This window comes from Mesoplodon densirostris, chromosome 8 (assembly GCF_025265405.1).
Source record: "Mesoplodon densirostris isolate mMesDen1 chromosome 8, mMesDen1 primary haplotype, whole genome shotgun sequence".
NCBI lineage: Eukaryota > Metazoa > Chordata > Mammalia > Artiodactyla > Ziphiidae > Mesoplodon > Mesoplodon densirostris.
The window spans coordinates 41,069,341-41,086,740 of record NC_082668.1 but is presented as its reverse complement, the minus strand read 5'-3'; the positions used below and the strand labels follow the sequence as shown (position 1 = coordinate 41,086,740).

Below are 17,400 nucleotides of genomic sequence, written 5' to 3'. Positions count from 1 at the left end.
TAATTAAAGAGAGATATTTTATTTCAAATCTCCTTTACCTAATAACGTGTAATATGGTAACAAAGTGTCATAAACCAAAATGCAAGCCGACATGGTCTATGAAAATATTTTTGAAAGAAATGCAACCTTCTATATCAGCTGCTTAGAGAATGCCAGCTCTGAAACATCTTATATACCATCAAAAATGCGTTTTTTTTTTTTTTAAAAAAGCATGTTATACTACTTTTCCTTATAATGAAAAAAATACAAGTAAAAATAGTTTGTAAGATTAAATATATACTTATATTCATGATAAGTAGGTACAAACTAACATTTCCAGTTCAAATTTTTTCTCTTTCTTTCTGATACAATTATAGTACACAGATAAATCTTTCCTTCTCATTTCCAGATTTCTGTAACCTTTTCCCCAGAACGTTTCTGCACACCACAGTACTTGCCTTTAGAGCAGGAATGTAACATGAGTGGTATTCCTCCTGAGGGTCCCAATAGTAAATGTAGCTTAACCAACAGTGAAATCAGTTCTGACAAACCACCTATGAAAATCATGCATTTGACCTCCATAAAATGTAGGATTGCCAACACCTCATAATAGGAATTCCATGGTTGCTTGTAAATATAGTTCTCGAAGAAGTATTCGGGCAATGCCTGTAATACCATAGGCTGGCAAACCAAATGTTTAATCCAATGATTTTATTACCCTCAATTTAACTTCACTCTATTGAACACCTGATTAGTTACGACCATAAGTCAAGAAATAAACAAGGATGTGGAATAACCCCAAAGCAATAAAAATGAAGAACACCCTCTGATAAACTAGGCAGAAATAACTTTAGTGACGTCATGCAGTTTCTGAGATATCATAGAAAAATTGTTTCTTAATATTGATAAGAAAATTATGCATCAGTGAAAATGTAGGCTTAGAAATATAGTACTGAGAGTTTCAATTTGTGATGTCTTCACTGATGAGGGAAAATGGAATTCTTATTACTGAAGAGAGCTGATCTCTTGGGTGTTGCTGATGGCTCCCTAACTGAGCTTAGTGTTTAATGATGCTGTACAAATAAAAAGCAGTGGGGGAAATACGAAATATATGTATTAAATGCCATCCTGAAAAGTATTTGATGGATGGAAGAGAGTCTAATGCATTTTAAATAAATGCATATCATACTATCACATAGAGTGAATCTTAAAAAATTATTACTTAGATGCACAGTCCTTGTAGTGGTAGACATGGCACTGTGAAGAAAGTCTGATTTAGAAGCTATTTTCTATTATACTTGTCAAGTGATGGAGTTGCTGTTAGTCATATTGTAATGTCCCTTCAACTTTGGTACATTCAGTGCAAAATATTTTGGGGAATTTTTTTGTACCTTTATAAATATAAAAGGCCCTTTTGTTCCCTTTGAGAGTGCTTAAACGGATACATATTAGCATGATGCCCTAGTAAGCATGGAACACGAAAATGGAACAGACGATACGTACAGTATGATAGGTAGGTTCTTATATACATCTTAGAGAACATAAATATAATGAACTTATAAAAAATAAACAGAACTCACTGTGTACTTTTTCCTGATATGCTGTGATTAATTGCTAGTTACTTTAAAACTGTTTTCATGCATTATAAAGCATAAAATCTGTCATTAGTAATTCACTGAATAACAGTTTGTCTTCGGCCATAATTATACACATACCACTTTGCATATACATTGTCACAGACCACCTTATTGCAAATCTTTAAGGTTACCTCATATTGACTTGGTTTCATTTTCACTGTGTCCCATGAAAGCTGAAACCTATGGTGCACACCATGCAGGCACTCATAAGCAAGAAAATGAATATTCTGTTATAACTTAGGGCTTAGATGAATGTATTTTCAGGAGATATATTTGTTTTTATTATATTATTTAACTTGCACTAATTTGGAGATTGGGCCAAGTGCTGCCAGTTTGGCTTGAATCATGTTCAAAGGTAAGTTTCAAGATTCTCCTGAGTCTCTAAAAGTTATCATGGAGTTGATCATGTACAGGTTCATCTTTGTCTTGGAACATAACAAATGGAAAAAAGTTTGGCAGTCAAGAACTGTTGATTGAAAGATTGTTGGGTGGTTCCCTGGGCATCAAGCTCACCCGAATCCTTCCAAGAGTACTCATCACCACTATCCAGTCGCCAGATGTGACAGAACACGTGTTCCTGGAAAATAACAGCACTCAGCTTTACTCTAATGGAAGTATACTCTTGAAACTTCCAATATTCAGCCATTCTTCTAGAGGGCAGCTTCTGGAATTGCCTGTCTACACGGAGCGGGGCATTGTGCCTCCAGGTCACTCAAGTCCAAAGGTACTGGTCTCTTCAACTGCTGTCAAGAGTTTTTCATAAAGCATGGAGAAGGATGGGTACGGAGGGAGATCCAGACGGTTAAAACAAGTGTGAGCTCTGCAAACAGAAGAAGCAGTACAGAGTTCAGAACGCTTTGAGTGAAACAATATTGTTTCTCTGTGTGTCTGCCTGTGCTTGTCTTTCATATTCAAATGGGTTTGTTGCCAATTTTCACATTCCTTTTGGAAACACTTTGAAAACGTTTCGACTTGAAAAATTCAGAATTGAATTTCTTTAAGGGAAATAGGATCTTTAAAAAAATATTTTCCTTACATTTTCACAACCATTTAAAATCCATATTACATACATATTACTATTTGTTTAGTTGTCTAAGAATTACAAAGACAAGTGTGAATTTTTGTTTCTCTTTTGACGTTAGTTTTTTTTTTCCTAAAAGACATGACTGTAAACTCTTGCAAAGTAATTCATTTTCAGAGTTGGCATTTGCCTGAAAGTCTCTCAAAAAATCTACAGTTTTCCATTTTTTCATTTTGTTGGTCAGGGAAGAGCACTGAGTGTCTCTGAAGACCTGCAGACACGCCTCATGGCTTAGAGTTTTGGGAAATTCCCTGGCTGGAGTTTCCTGTCGAAGTCAGTAGACCATTGTTACTTCTTTGACTCCAGTGCTATAATCTGTTTTCTCCTAATTCACAATGCAAAATAATGGCCATTTAAATCATTACATTACATTCTTTTTAGAAATGCCTCCTCTTTTGCCAAGATAGGAAAAATAATATGCTTTCCTGTTATTTACACCTGAATCACAATAAAAAATAGACAGTCTCCAAATAGTACATCTTATCAGGAAGTAAATCTGCACTTTTGACATGAAATAGGAAGCATTTTATTTGGAATGTACAACAGTTTGTTTGTGGGAGCTAAACAACTTTGACTTAAAAAAATGCTCCTGAATTAATATGGAACTTTGGGAGCTGTGATTTTTTTTTTTTTTTTTTTTTTTTTTTTTTGCTGTACGCGGGCCTCTCACTGCTGTGGCCTCTCCCGTTGCGGAGCACAGGCTCCGGACACACAGGCTCCGCGGCCATGGCTCGCGGGCCCAGCCGCTCCGCGGCATGTGGGATCTTCCGGGATCGGGGCACGAACCCGTGTCCCCTGCATCGGCAGGCGGACTCTCAACCACTGCGCCACCAGGGAAGCCCAGGGAGCTGTGATTTTTAACAGGCTGTTTTTACAAAGTCACATGTTTAAGTTTTTATTCTTATAAATCACTTTAATACTAATGAAATATAGTTATACTCCTAGATGCAGCATAGTGTCATGGGAAGATCAGAGATCTACAGTTGGATAGACTTGGGTTTGAATTTCAGCTCTGCCAACGAGTTGTGTAATTTGCAGTGAGTTATTAAAAATCTGCCACTCAGTTTTCTCACCTATAAAATCAGAATCGTATCATTTGTTTCAGAAGGATATGAGGATTAAATGAAATCACAGAAACATGCTTAATACAATGCCTGGCTCACAGTGTCTGACCAATTAGTAAGATATATATTGTTAGCTACATTTCATTACCATCAAAAAGATTTACTCCAATTGCCTTCATTAAACTGCCAAAAGATAATCATGACTCGTGGAAACTATGAGATAACAAAGAGATGATAAAGCAGGTGTGTGGCCACATGGCTTATTAGAAACAGTAACTCGAAGAGGCTCTGTTATATTAGAAAAATAAAGATCTTCCTCAACTTACAATGGGGTTACATCTTGACAAACCCCTCGTAAATTGAAAATATAAGTCAAAAATGCACTTAGTACACCTACCCTACCAAATATCACAGCTTAGCCTAGACTACCTTGCACATTCTCAGAACTCTTATATTAGCCTACAGTTGGGCAACATCATCTAACACTAAGTCTCTTTTATAATAAAGAGTTGAATATCTCATGTAATTTATTGACTATTGTACTGAGAGTGAAAAACAGAATGTTTGTATGGGTACAGAATGGTTGTATGTGTATAGTTTTTTTACCCTCGTGATCACGTGGCTGACTGGGAGCTGAGGTTCACTGACACTGCCCAGCATCATAAGAGCATGTGGCACTGAATATTGCTACCCTGGGAAAAGATCAGGATTCAAAATTGGTAATATGATTTCTACTGAAAGTGTATCACTTTCACACCACTGTAAAGTCGAAAAATTGTAAGTCAAACCCTCATAAGTCTGAGACTGTCTGTACCAGTTTTAGGACACAGAGATAGAACTGGCTCAGAGTTTACAACTCTTGTTATTACAAACTCTAGAATATATTGGGGGAAAATCACCTAATCAGTCTTTGCAAGCAAACACTTTCTTTGATATAATAAACCACTTCAGAATTGCATTTAACATAATCCATATTACACCTTCCTTACACCAGAGCCTCAACTTGGGCCTCAAGAACAATGTTTTACTTTTTAAAAAACTGAACTAGCATACTGAAAGTCTTAGGAATGGTTTAAATATCTATCTTGTATAGAACATTGGTGTAAAAATATTAACTAAAGACTTAAATCTGTTATAGGGAAAGGGGAGGAAGAAGAGAAGTATGTTTTGAATGTAATTATCATCCAGACTTTGTGTGTTCAGATGACATGTAACATTCATTATCCCATTTGACTAAAGATGGTACCTCTTTTAGATGAAATTTAAACATTTTCATTTCTTTGGTTACCAACAAGGCTGAGAATCTCTCCCCAAGTCATCTTGTTTGTAACATTTCCCATTTTGTGATCTACATGTTACCTCCTTTGTGATCTGCATGTTCATCCCCTTTATCTTTTCTTTAAAAATTGTTTTTATTGTGATAAGATACCCATCACATAGAATGTATCCTCTTCACCATCATCAGGTACACAGCTCTGTGGCATTAAGTACACTCACGTTGTTCTGCAACTATCACCACCATCCATCTCTAGAACTTTTTCCTCTTTCCAAACTGAAACTTTGTACCCACTGAACACTAACTCCTATTCTCTCCTGCCCTTGCAACCACCATTCTTTTTCCCATCTCTGTGAATTTGATTACTCTAAGAACCTCATGTGAGTGGCATCATACAGTATTCGTCCTTTGTGACTGGTTTATTTCGCTTAGCATTTTCCAGGCCCACTTTGTAGCACGGGTCAGAATTTCCCTTCTTTTTAAAGCTGAATAATATTCTATTGTTTGTATATACTACATTTTGTTAATCCATTCATCCATTGATGGACACTTGGGTTGTTTCCATCTTTTGACTATTGTAAAAAAGTGCTGTTATGAACATGGGTTCCAATTTTCCTACATCCTCACTGACACTTGTTATTTTGGGTGGTTTTTTGTTTTTGATAATAGCCATCCTAATGAGTGTGCAGTCAACTTATTATTTAAAACTTCAGGATTTCTTATTGATTTGTAAGAAATACTACAAAATAAAGAGATTAATTCTTGTTTATCTCTAGCTAATCTCTTCCAGCCTGTTCACCTTTTTTATTTAGTTATGCATTTTATTTACAGAGCAGTATCAATCTGGTTACTTGTTACCCATTTTTGATACATTGTCTTTCTTCAGCATGTTGCTGTGATAAGAAATGTTGAAAAGATGATCTCTAATGTTTACACCTAATAGAAGGTTTTCATTGTCTATTTTTTTCTTTTGGTAGTGCTGGTATATGAAAGAGTGTGACAGATCAACTTTCAGGACAACTCTTAAAAGAGTAACTCAGTTTATACAGTTGTAATCTTGAATAGATAATGTGTGAATTCATTTTTGTGAACTGAATCATACTGGGTAAACTAGGAAATAAAATAATCCAAGCAAACCCTTTATCTAGGTAAGCAATAATCCATAATTAATGTTTTATTTGCTTAGGACAGGACAGGACTGTAGGTGTAGTATATCTATCACATGGTAGTTAAGCCTGTTCCTTCCCTCTTGATAACCAAATACCTTCCCTTAACCGAAGGTTAATTTTACCTAGTCAAGAATTAACAAAATGGCCACATACATGAGAATGAGAATTCATAAATAGTAATGTTTGAATCCCCCAATTAATTTCTTATGCATACTTAAACTGAATGATGAATTTTAATTCACTGTGGTCTTATGGTAGGCAGAGTTCTAAGATGATCTGCCATGACATACAAACCTTTGTATAATCCCCATCATTTGAGTGTGACTGGGGACCTGTAATTTGTAACCAATGGAATATGGCAAAGGTGAAGGTATGTTGCAGATGTAATTAAAGTCTCTAATCAGTTGATTTTAAGTTAGTCAAAAGGGTGATGATCCTGAATGGACCTGACCTAATTAGGTGAGACTTTTAAAAGAGCATCTAGAGATCAGAGACTCTCACTGTTGCTAGATTTGAAGAAGTAGGCTGCCATGAATTCTAGAGCTGCAGGCAATGAATTCTACCAACAACCTAAGGGAGTTTGGACGCAGGTCCTTCCCTAGTTGAGCCTCCAGATGAGAATGCAGTCCACCTGACATCTTGATTTCAGCCTTATGAGATGCTGAGCAGAAGCCCTGGCTAAGTTGTGCCTGGACTCCTGATTCACAGAAACAGTGACATAGTAATTGTGTGTTGTTTTAAGCTGCTAGATTTGTGGTAATCTGTTATGCAGCACTGGAAAATCACTACAGGTCTCAATGTAGTACAACAATCTAAGAAAATGTAGTAAGTGTGATATAGTAGCATCATCCCTATCAAGGGCAGGCAGTGGGGCCAAGTTGGGAGTCAACAGCAGTCCTTTCATTCTCCCAGGTTTCTGAGTAAAGAAAGAGGAACATGCAGACATGCAGACATGTCTCTGCTGGTCAGTAACTCACCCATGAAATCCATAAGCCTGGGTACTCTTTTCTTCGATAGTTTCAGTTCTCAACGCAAAAAGAAGGACTGGACAACTTTTTTGATCCTCTTCAGTCATAAGACATAATCACCATCACTGATCCATACCCTAAGGCTATCACTGCTTCCTAAATTACATCTGGTTGCATAATAGATGGTTACCATAACAAAACTTTCCTTCTGAATAAACTGAACAGCTCCCCTGGAAAATGTATCATGAAGATGGAGAAAGTATGTATTGTTGAAGGGGAAACTGTGCAGAAAGATTAAATGGTTTTCCCAAGGTCAAATCAGGAATAGGACTGCAACCTTGGGTTCCTGGGGGAAGTCGAACATTAAACAGAAAGCAGGGAGACTAATGCTGTTTCACTTTTGGAAGCCTGACTGTTAACTTCATCCCACCCCTGACTTTTAATTGCTAGTCCTCAGCATCCTACCAGATTACATACATTTTGACGATAGGAATTAGCAAAATAAAGCTTCAGATATTTTTTAACTGAATGACTCAATCAAAATATACGGGCACTCTAGGGAAAATGGTCCAGATTGGGTCAGTCCAGAAAACTCTGAGAGATACCAGGGGATTTTTAGGTGCTCAAATCATCTAGTTCTATCTCATGCTCACCAGAAAGCAGAGATACTCAGAGAGATATGGTGAAATTCATCAGAATCACTCAAGAAGCTTGTTTACAACGGAGATTTTTGGGTGTACCCCCTGAGATTCTACTTTAGAAGGTTTGGGGTGGGCCTAGGGATCTGCATTTTAACTATCACCCCAAATAAGTCTGATGCGGGTAGGCTCCACTAGCGGAGAGACGTCAATTGGATTAGAAATAAGATATCTACATTGGCTATTTGTTTCTTTTTTTTGAATTTTCTTTTCTTTTATTTATTTATTTATTTATTTATTTATTATTTATTTATTTATTTATTTTGCGGTATGTGGGCCTCTCACTGCTGTGGCCTCTCCCGCCCACGGAGCACAGGCTCCGGATGCACAGGCCCAGTGGCCATGGCTCACGGGCCCAGGTGCTCCGCGGCATGTGGGATCTTCCCGGACCGGGGCACGAACCCGTGTCCCCTGCATCGGCAGGCGGACTCTCAACCACTGCGCCACCAGGGAAGCCCCCTATTTTATTTTTTTATATAGCAGGTTCTTATTAGTTATCCGTTTTATACATATTAGTGTATATATGTCAATCCCAATCTCCCAATTCATCACACTACGTTGGCTATTTGTACCAGTGTTTTGTGTGCTTGCAGAAATTTCAAAACTCCTTATAAACAAGACAGCATTGCTAATAAGGAAATTGAGGAATAGTGTGGTTAAATAAATTGCCCAATATTTACCATCAACTTGCTGTATGAGCCAAGAACAGGGAAGAAAAAAAAGCAAAACAAAAGACAATCCTCTGAGGCTTTTCACACCCCCTCTCCCGCCCCATTCCATGTCCTAAGAAAACTCTAGCAGAAAATAACAGAAGGGCCCTTGGACTATGTTGATATTGGCAGCAAAAGCACATCCAGTTATTCAGACTCAATAAAAGAACATTTTTCAAATCTTTCAAAGCCAGCCACACTAAGGCTATAATGAGTTTACCTCATTTTCATCTATGCAGCCAGAAACACTCAAGGAGGGCAGGTCTGAACTGGTCTTTGGGAAATCATGCTGGCATCAATATAAAGAAGATTTAAAAGCCCTCCAGACATCTGGTCTGACTTAATAGATCTCTTGGTGCCTTCTGGATTCTTTAAATGTTAAACAGAAGGTCACATGCTCTACCCTCTTTTCTTTCCTATAGACAAGTCAATTATCCAAATCCAATGAGCCCAAAGAATCACAATTACATCTAAAGTTTCATCAATCAATTAACGGATTAATGTATTTCTGTGTGTGTGTATGTATTTATTAATTTATTCTCTATTTCCCCAGAAGTGATTTTTGGTAGCTTATAAGGACTCAAAATATTAGGTGAAGAAGAAATTACAATCAGGATTTTAAAGAGAGAGAGAGAGAGTGAGAGGTGAAAAGCATGGGCCTCATTTTATCTAGTAGATATAGCCCTAGAAATAAAATGTATGTAAATCGAATAATTTTTTCAAATTTGCATTATCATTTATAATGTGTTTTATCAGTACTCTCTTTCTTTTTGATTGGCAGTGGTGCCTAATCCTAATTTGTTTCCTTACTCCTATTCCCACCTTTTCATTAAGTAATTAATCAATCAGAACCAAATACTTATATATGTGTATGTATAGCTGATTCACTTTGTTATAAAGCAGAAGCTAACACACCATTGTAAAGCAATTATACTCCAATAAAGATGTTAAAAAAATACTTAAAAGCATTCTGGAAAATTCCTAAGGGATACTAGAGCTTATCACTTTTTAATGTCATGATTTCTTTGGAAATGTGAGCATTCCTGACCGAGTTTACCTGTCAAGTCCAAATTTCCCTCATCTGAGATAGCGCCTATAGGCTCCCCCACAGGGGAATCAGGTGCTCCCACAGTTCTGTTGGCAGGGAAGGCTGGAGGGAGCAGAGTTGGCATGGAGCTGGGCTATGAGGTAGGCAAAGAGGGACTCTCTTTGAGCTCTCCAGGGCCCCCTAATTCAGGGCCCACTGAGTGTTCAGGTAGCACCCAAGCACTTTCACCTGCAGACCCTCTTTTATTATGTCCCCCATTGAAGACCCCATATTTTGAAAGCTTGTCATTCCTATACAAAGTGCCCTGATGAACAAAAATTAATTTTTCAACTTACGTTTCATTTATTCCTTCATTCATTGAACAAACACATACTGAGGTCATACTGCATGCCAGACATTGAGCTGTCCCCTGGTACATGAGGATGAATAGTCTGCTCTCTGCCCACAAGTTTGCACTCTGACAGTAAATTATGCAGGCAAATGGGACCCACTAAAGGTTATGCAGTCTGTGCTCTGTACTAGGGGATCTGGCTGGGGCCAGTAGGCACTGTAATCCAACCTACCTTTGGCTCTGCTCACCAACCCATAATCCCTAGCTCAGGGCTGCATTTCTCCAGAAAACTGTAAGAAACCTTTGTCTAATCCAAAAGATTCATATGGGCTCTCAGTGGCCCTGCACACAATGAGTTACAAGTCTGCTCTGCAGAGTCAGGAAAGGCTTTACAGAGGACACTATCTGTGCCAAGCCTTGAAGGATTTATAGGTGTGTAGGGTTTTTCTGGATCAGCAACAAGAAGGACATTCCCAGCAGACTGCCCGGAAGTGTGAGGAAGCATTGCATCATCAGGAAACCTGAGAACTACAAGTGCTTGAGTGATAGGAGCCAAGGCTGGACGTGAAGCCAGAGAGGGAGGTAGGATCACATCAGGAAGTGAGGTGGGCTCATGCAGAGACCTTTCCCATTTATTCCACGCATTAAAGGGAGCTAGGGACTGGGCGTGGAGCTTGATATGGCACAGGTGCCATTAAACACGCCAGGGAATAGAGGAAATGGGCATGGTAGGTGATGAATTCGGAGCTTGTTATCAAAATAAGAAATACAAAGTTACCAATCACATGGAGTGATAAATTCAATTGATGTAATTCAGTGATTGTTTTGTTAGCCTAGATTTATTAACACAAATAAAGGTATAACTTTTGTTATGATTTTAAAAAATATTCATAATTTCTTTATTATCCCAATTAATACTTTCTTAGACCATGAGATTTAGGGCAGGAATTCTCACTAAGACTAGTTCACAAATATCTGGGTAACCCATGGTGGCACAGCACAACCCCGACCCTCACCAGGTGTTCAATAAATGTGAATCAATGGAAAGGAATTCTATGGTACTTACTACGCCCACTACTCATGGGTCATATACCATTTGGTGGCAGTAATGTTGGTTATCTATTCATTTAAATATCTATTACTTCCTTCTCTGTGTTTTAAAGTCCACATGGACAGAGATCAATTTATGTCTCCCATAAAGTTTTGCATATAATAAATGCATAATGAGTATCTAAAGGCTTGGTGGAGGAATTAGATTTACTAACTAATTAATATCTTATTCTAAAGTCTCATTAGGTTGTCTTGGTTAAAATGCATCTGGATCTATGAATACAATGTGGAATGTTCCCACAGTGGGAATTCCTGCATGGGGGATAATTAACAGAAGAGTCTTCAAACTATGCCTGGTAATCAGGTCACTTCTCACCTGTGGATGCCCCCTGGGAATAGATGAAAAGTACATACTTTTCAAATATAAGAATTTAAACCCAACAGAAGAAAACCCAGTAAGGAACAGTTCCAGAATGAGAACTCTTAGAAGCCCAAACAAAATATAAATATCCTGGGTGGATGCAGCACATTTCTTGAACACCTAAAGATTGTAAAATGCCACGCCAGCTCTGAAGGCTAGGGATTAGGGCCAATAGTCGAAATAGCTGAATTTACTGAATAATGTGTCAGGCATTATTTTAAGCGCTTTGTACATGTTATCTCACTTAATCTTCAAAACAACTCTGTAATGTAATTATTAGTACCAATCCCTATTGTTCAGATGAGGGCATAAAGATACAGAAGCGATTTTGGCATATCTTGTCTGGAGTGGTCCAGAGTCAGACCTGAAGTTTAAGAAGTCACTAAAAATACTGAGTACCAATTATGCACTACAACTCAGCACGAGGGGTGAAACCACATTCAATTCAAACAAGGTCCTTGTTCTCACGGGGTTAGACCCTAGAGGGGGAGACAGACAGTCAACAAGTAAACCAATAACTAAACACAATGACTGAACCGAAATAAGTGCTATAACGGAATTAAGGTATAACAGAGTGGCAGGTACACTGGGGGCAGAAGCCTGGAGGGCCGTTCTGAGCACTGAGCTGAGCCCTTAGGGATGAGAAAGCCAGCCACGTGCAGAACCAGCAGAAAAGAGTTTGGGCAGCAATTTCCAGAGTCTTGAGGCAGAGTTAAGTTTGGCACATTTCCTCAAGAAGGAGGCTGGTGGCTGTAGCTGGCGGGGGGAGAGTGTATGTGTTGAGGTTAGAAGAGGAGGCGAGAGCAGGCCACCCACCTGGTAGTCCTTGGCAAGGAGTATGGATTTTACTCTAAGGCACTGGAGGGGATGAGCAGGGGAGGGAGGTGATCTGGAGATTTCAGAAGCTCACTCTGGTTGCTGACCACAGAATGAACTACAGGATGTACGAACAGAAGCAGGTGTGTAGCCAGCAGGCTGCGGCAGCAGCCCCAGGGGAGAGGGGTTGGTGTAGTGGACTAGGGTGGTGGAAGGAGATGAGCCCAAACTAGTTTTCGGTCTTGAAGCCAAAGAGAAGGGGATAACCATTCCTTAACAGCTGTAATGTCTGTCACTCACAAACACACACTTTATGATTTACAGTTGTTGTGACTTGGACGACTCTATGCTGTTGGCAGCAGCAATGCAAACTACTTTCATTCCATTCAGTAATTACAAATTATTTCAGTAGTATTTTACATTCATTACTGGAGTCCTTTTTCAGGCAAAGTATGTTTTACGATCATCTTACCCACTTCCCAAAGTAAAGACCAATCCAAAAGGTATAGCATATTTAAGGATTTTTAATAAGGTAATATTCCTAGTCATCACTGGTGTATTTTCATTAGCATGTGCTGATCCAATGGCAGAATACAGTAAAACCTTAAAATACTATTATAAGATAGTATAAATTGAATAAGTTGGAAGAAAGGGAAAGGGTGGAAGAGGGCCTTGTATCAGAGATTAAATGATGGAGCTGACTGCCGTGGGACCAGCAGGTGGTGGGGAACTGGGAGACCAAGGGGGGACATCCCAAGGCAGGCACAATACGGAAAAGTGGTGGTGTCACCAAGGGATCCTCCCAGTGTCCATCGCTTGTTCTGGATTTTTTTTTAATTAAAGAAAGTGACACCAGCTCCTCAGTTACTTTCCAATTTCCAAGCTGATAGCTCCAGTAGACAATGCTCTCTGTACTAGAGGAGGAAACGCTGAATTATTGATAACATTGTAAAGCAGTATTTAATGACTTGGAAAGTTATTCATGATTAGTGATACATGATAAACAAAAAGCAGGTCATATACAGTATAGGTGCTATGATTGTATTTTGTTTTTAAATGTGTGTCATGTGTGTGTTATGTTTGTAGAAATGAGTGGAAGCATGTTTAGAGATTATCTCAGTAGTGAACTTTATATATATATGTATACATGTATATTTTTATTATATACACACATATATTATTGTATTATATGTATTATATACACAAATATTTAAAATTTTTAAGTTCTTGGCATTTTTTGTGAAATATTTTCTTTACATAAGAATAAAAAGCAGAGTTTTAAAAATGAAAATAATGTCTAGCAATATAGGGGTAGGGGAGTGAGAGGTACAAACTATTATGTATAAAAGAAGCTACAAGGATATAATTGGACAACACTGGGAAATAGCCAATATTTTATAACAACTATAAATGGAGTATAACTTTTAAAAATTGTGAATACTATATTGTACACCTGTAACTTATATAATATTGTATATCTACTGTACTTTAATTAAAACAATTTTTAATGAAAAATGTCTCATCTTTAAAAAATAGCTTTATCTTTTTAAATTCTATTCCACTGGCAAAGCTGTCTCCCTGAAACATTTCATAATTAACTCTTGCTTCTTATTTTTTAATTTGGGTCAGCATTTCATTTGTAATAATCTCCAGATGCAGCCATTTTCAAAAATGAATGTTTCCTCCCTTTGGCAAAACCAACGCTCCCCCATCACGACTGCGGCTCTTCGACTCCTCTGTCCCATCATCCTACTTGGCAAGAACCTCTGAGATGAACACATAAAGTCTATACCACCCTTGGAGAGAGGATTTGACCTGCATTTTCCTGCTGGCATGTGAGCAGCCTGTTTTTCGGAATGTTTAAGAGCAATTGCAGTAAAGTGAATTTACAGTCTCCTAAGTCCATCAGAGCACAAGGGACAGGAAATCTACACAAACGCAAAATATAGAGCTAACTACCAACCATGAAGCAGAGGAAGTACAGTTATGTGTTCAGGCTAGAAGCCTCCACAGAGACACCCGTCTGCCCCCATCATTATTTATCATCTGGTCTCCAGTTACTTTATTACCACAAGACAGAAAAAAAAAGAGCCACGGATTCAACTTGTACTGGCTTCAGAGACAACCCTATATACTTTAATACACTTCTTGGCCCACATTGTGAGTAATACTATTCACTGCTACCGCAGTGTGGGACTAGGAAATCTGAGAAAAGAATGAGACTCACATTTGCTTTCTTGAAAGGTTTAAAGGCCTTCAATCATCCATTTCTAGAAAGACTAAGATGCCCTCCCTTCTGCGGGTACTACCTGCCCTCATCATTTATAGCCACTTCCAAGTCTCCAGGGTACAGCTTCCCATGCCTGACACGAGATGATGCCAGAACTCTTAGGGAATACACTTTTTAAGTAAGAACAACATTCAACCATTTTGTCTCCAGTGTGTACAATGTCACATTTTAAATGTTAATCATCATCTCGCTAATAAGAAAAAAGAAATACATTGGGGTTGACCAGCTTGAGACAGACCAGTCCTTTAGTTCTGCAACTCAAACCTAGCCGGAAAGATGGCTTCAGTGTATGTGTTCTGATGGTGGGAAAAAATGGACTCCCTCCTATAAAACTATCTTTTTAGACCACAGCCAATCTTACAGATCTTTTTCACACTTAAGTAACACCCCACATTTCATAAAGGGTGATGACAACACTATCAGTAAAGAAATCACTTCTGATAAAACTATATGGTCATGCATTGAAGTTCTCCTTTTGTGTTTTTCCTCCAAATGTACTTTTTTTGTGGAGCACATTTTAATAGTTTCAGCAGTATGGTGGCTCACAGAAGATTCACAATAAAAGGTTTGAAAGAACAAAGAAAACATACTGTCCTTGAGAACTTTCATACACATTATCTCCCTCACTTGTCACAAATACTCCTTGAGCATGGCATATTCCTACTCTTCAGAGGTGGATCTAAGCTCTTAGGATCACATTGCTAGTGTATCACAGGGCTGAGGTCTGCATTCATGCCTGCTAACAAGGCTCTATAAATTGATGAACTGTGAAGGAGAATAGCCAAGTAGCTCTTTCTTCCTGCTGGACCTAAAAAGTCAGGGCTTGTTAGAGACAAGGTATGAAAATGGTCTGCTCGTCTGATGGGCCTCATATCCTCTTTATGTATGGCTATTTTATAATCTAGGTAGAGCTAGAAATCTAGAACCTAGAGCCTCAGGTCATAATGCAGAAAGGAAGAAACAACAACGCCTGTTGCTCAACCGTATGTATGCAACAATGGGAAGAACCCCACCATTTATGATGACTCAGCCCATGAACTTCCTGGAGCTCCAGGGGAAGCAGACAAGTGATCAGGGCCCGACCCCCAAGATTCTTCAGCAACCTGTTGGTGCTACTTATTGCTCCACTAAACCTAATATACCACCCCTTCCCTGGCCATTTAAAGATGGAGAAATGGAGGCCCAAGTGATCTTCTAGGTCCCAGAGTTAGCTGGTGGCAGAGGTGGGCAAGAACCCAGGTGGTCTAACTCCCAACCCTGCGCTCTTTCCAATAGGCTACAGTCTGACATATATTACAGACAATGGTGACAGAAATCATAATGGCAGCCACCATTGACTGGATGCTTACTCAGGGCAAGGGTCAATAGTAAATGTTTTATATGAACGATCTCATTTAATCTTCAGAATTACTAACCTACAAGGTAGATGAGGAAACAGAGGCTCAGAACAATTAGGCAACATCTCCAAGACCCCACTGTGGGCAAGTAACAGAACTGGGATAGAGCCCAGTCTCTCGGAAGCTAAAAGTTCGTTGTTTATACCAAATTGCCTTTCTCTGCTCACCAGGTTTGGTGAAAATTACAGTGATTAAATATGAACAGCTGATATATCTGCCTATTGTTACAGTTTATTCCATCTACTTTACATAAGCAAGTCTTTACAAAAACAGATTTCCAGAGAAAGAACACAATTCATCTGTCCTTCCCTGCCTCTTTAATGCTAATCCTTGAGTTTCTCAGAAAAGTGAAAGGTCCTACTCAGATACTGTAAATCTGCTTTTGAGTTGCAAATTTGGTCTGAGGGGAAAAAAGTGTGATTTGGACATAAACAAAATAAAATACTTCTTTAAATAATGAAATTAAAGTCTCTTACATTTGGAACACCAGGTAAGCCAGCTAATTACTTAGGTGTTTGGATGCAGTGCCTCTGTTCACAGACTGAGATGCACCCAAAGCGACTGAAGAGGCTCAGGCCAGCCCTGAGCTTGCTCTACTCATTGCTCTCTGTATCTATATTTTCAGCACTGCTTTTTTTCACATGTTGATGCTTAGAACGTTATTCTTAAGAACCAGTGTCGTGCAATTGCTAAGAAGACAGTCTTGTTAACAGGTTTCTCAAAGTCACTTGTAAAGTTGTCCCCTGGTATCCCCAGGGCATTGGTTCCAGGGCTCCCTCAGGGAATACCAAAATCTCGGATGCTCAAATATAAAGCGGCATGTTATTTGCATATAATTTATGCACATCCTCCTGTATACTTTAAATCATCTCTAGATTGCTTGAAATACCTAATACAATGTAAATGTATGTAAATAGTTGCCATAACATAGCAAAATTCAAGTTTTGCTTTTTGGAACTTCCTGGAAATTTTTTTTTTTTTTTTTTTTTTTTTTGCGGTATGCGGGCCTTTCACTGTTGTGGCCTCTCCTGTTGCGGAGCACAGGCTCCGGACGCGCAGGCTCAGTGGCCATGGCTCATGGGCCCAGCCACTCTGCAGCATGTGGGATCTTCCCGGACCGGGGCACGAACCCGTGTCCCCTACATCGGCAGGCGGACTCTCAACCACTGTGCCACCAGGGAAGCCCTCTAGAAATTTTTTTTAAAAATATTTTTGACCTGTAATTGGTTGATTCTGTGGTCGGTTGAATCTGCGGATACAGAGGGCTGACTGTACTTAAAGAAACTCAGGATGACATCTTGGGGAACCTAATATCACTTTGGAAGATTTAACCTCCCCAGATTGCAATTTTATTATTAGTAAAATGAGAGGCAATCCTTTTTACCTCAAAAATTCAATATATTACTGCTGACTAGATAAAGGAGTTCTGAAACCAACTGTTCTCCACTCCTCTTTTGTTCATTTG

The 17,400-nt window shown here is 38.7% G+C and overlaps 1 protein-coding gene across 7 annotated transcripts in view; it reads right to left on the bottom strand.

The window, feature by feature from the left end:
- Nucleotides 1–289: 289 nt before the first annotated feature.
- HECW2 (HECT, C2 and WW domain containing E3 ubiquitin protein ligase 2) overlaps nucleotides 290–17,400 on the bottom strand; it is a 404,779-nt gene continuing 387,668 nt past the window's right edge. For all 7 annotated transcript variants that reach the window (XM_060105711.1, XM_060105717.1, XM_060105714.1 and 4 more), the window contains one exon: nucleotides 290–2,436. In XM_060105711.1, coding sequence (XP_059961694.1) covers nucleotides 2,325–2,436 — 112 coding nt within the window. In that variant the 3' untranslated portion in view covers nucleotides 290–2,324. The remainder of the gene's footprint in view (nucleotides 2,437–17,400) is intronic.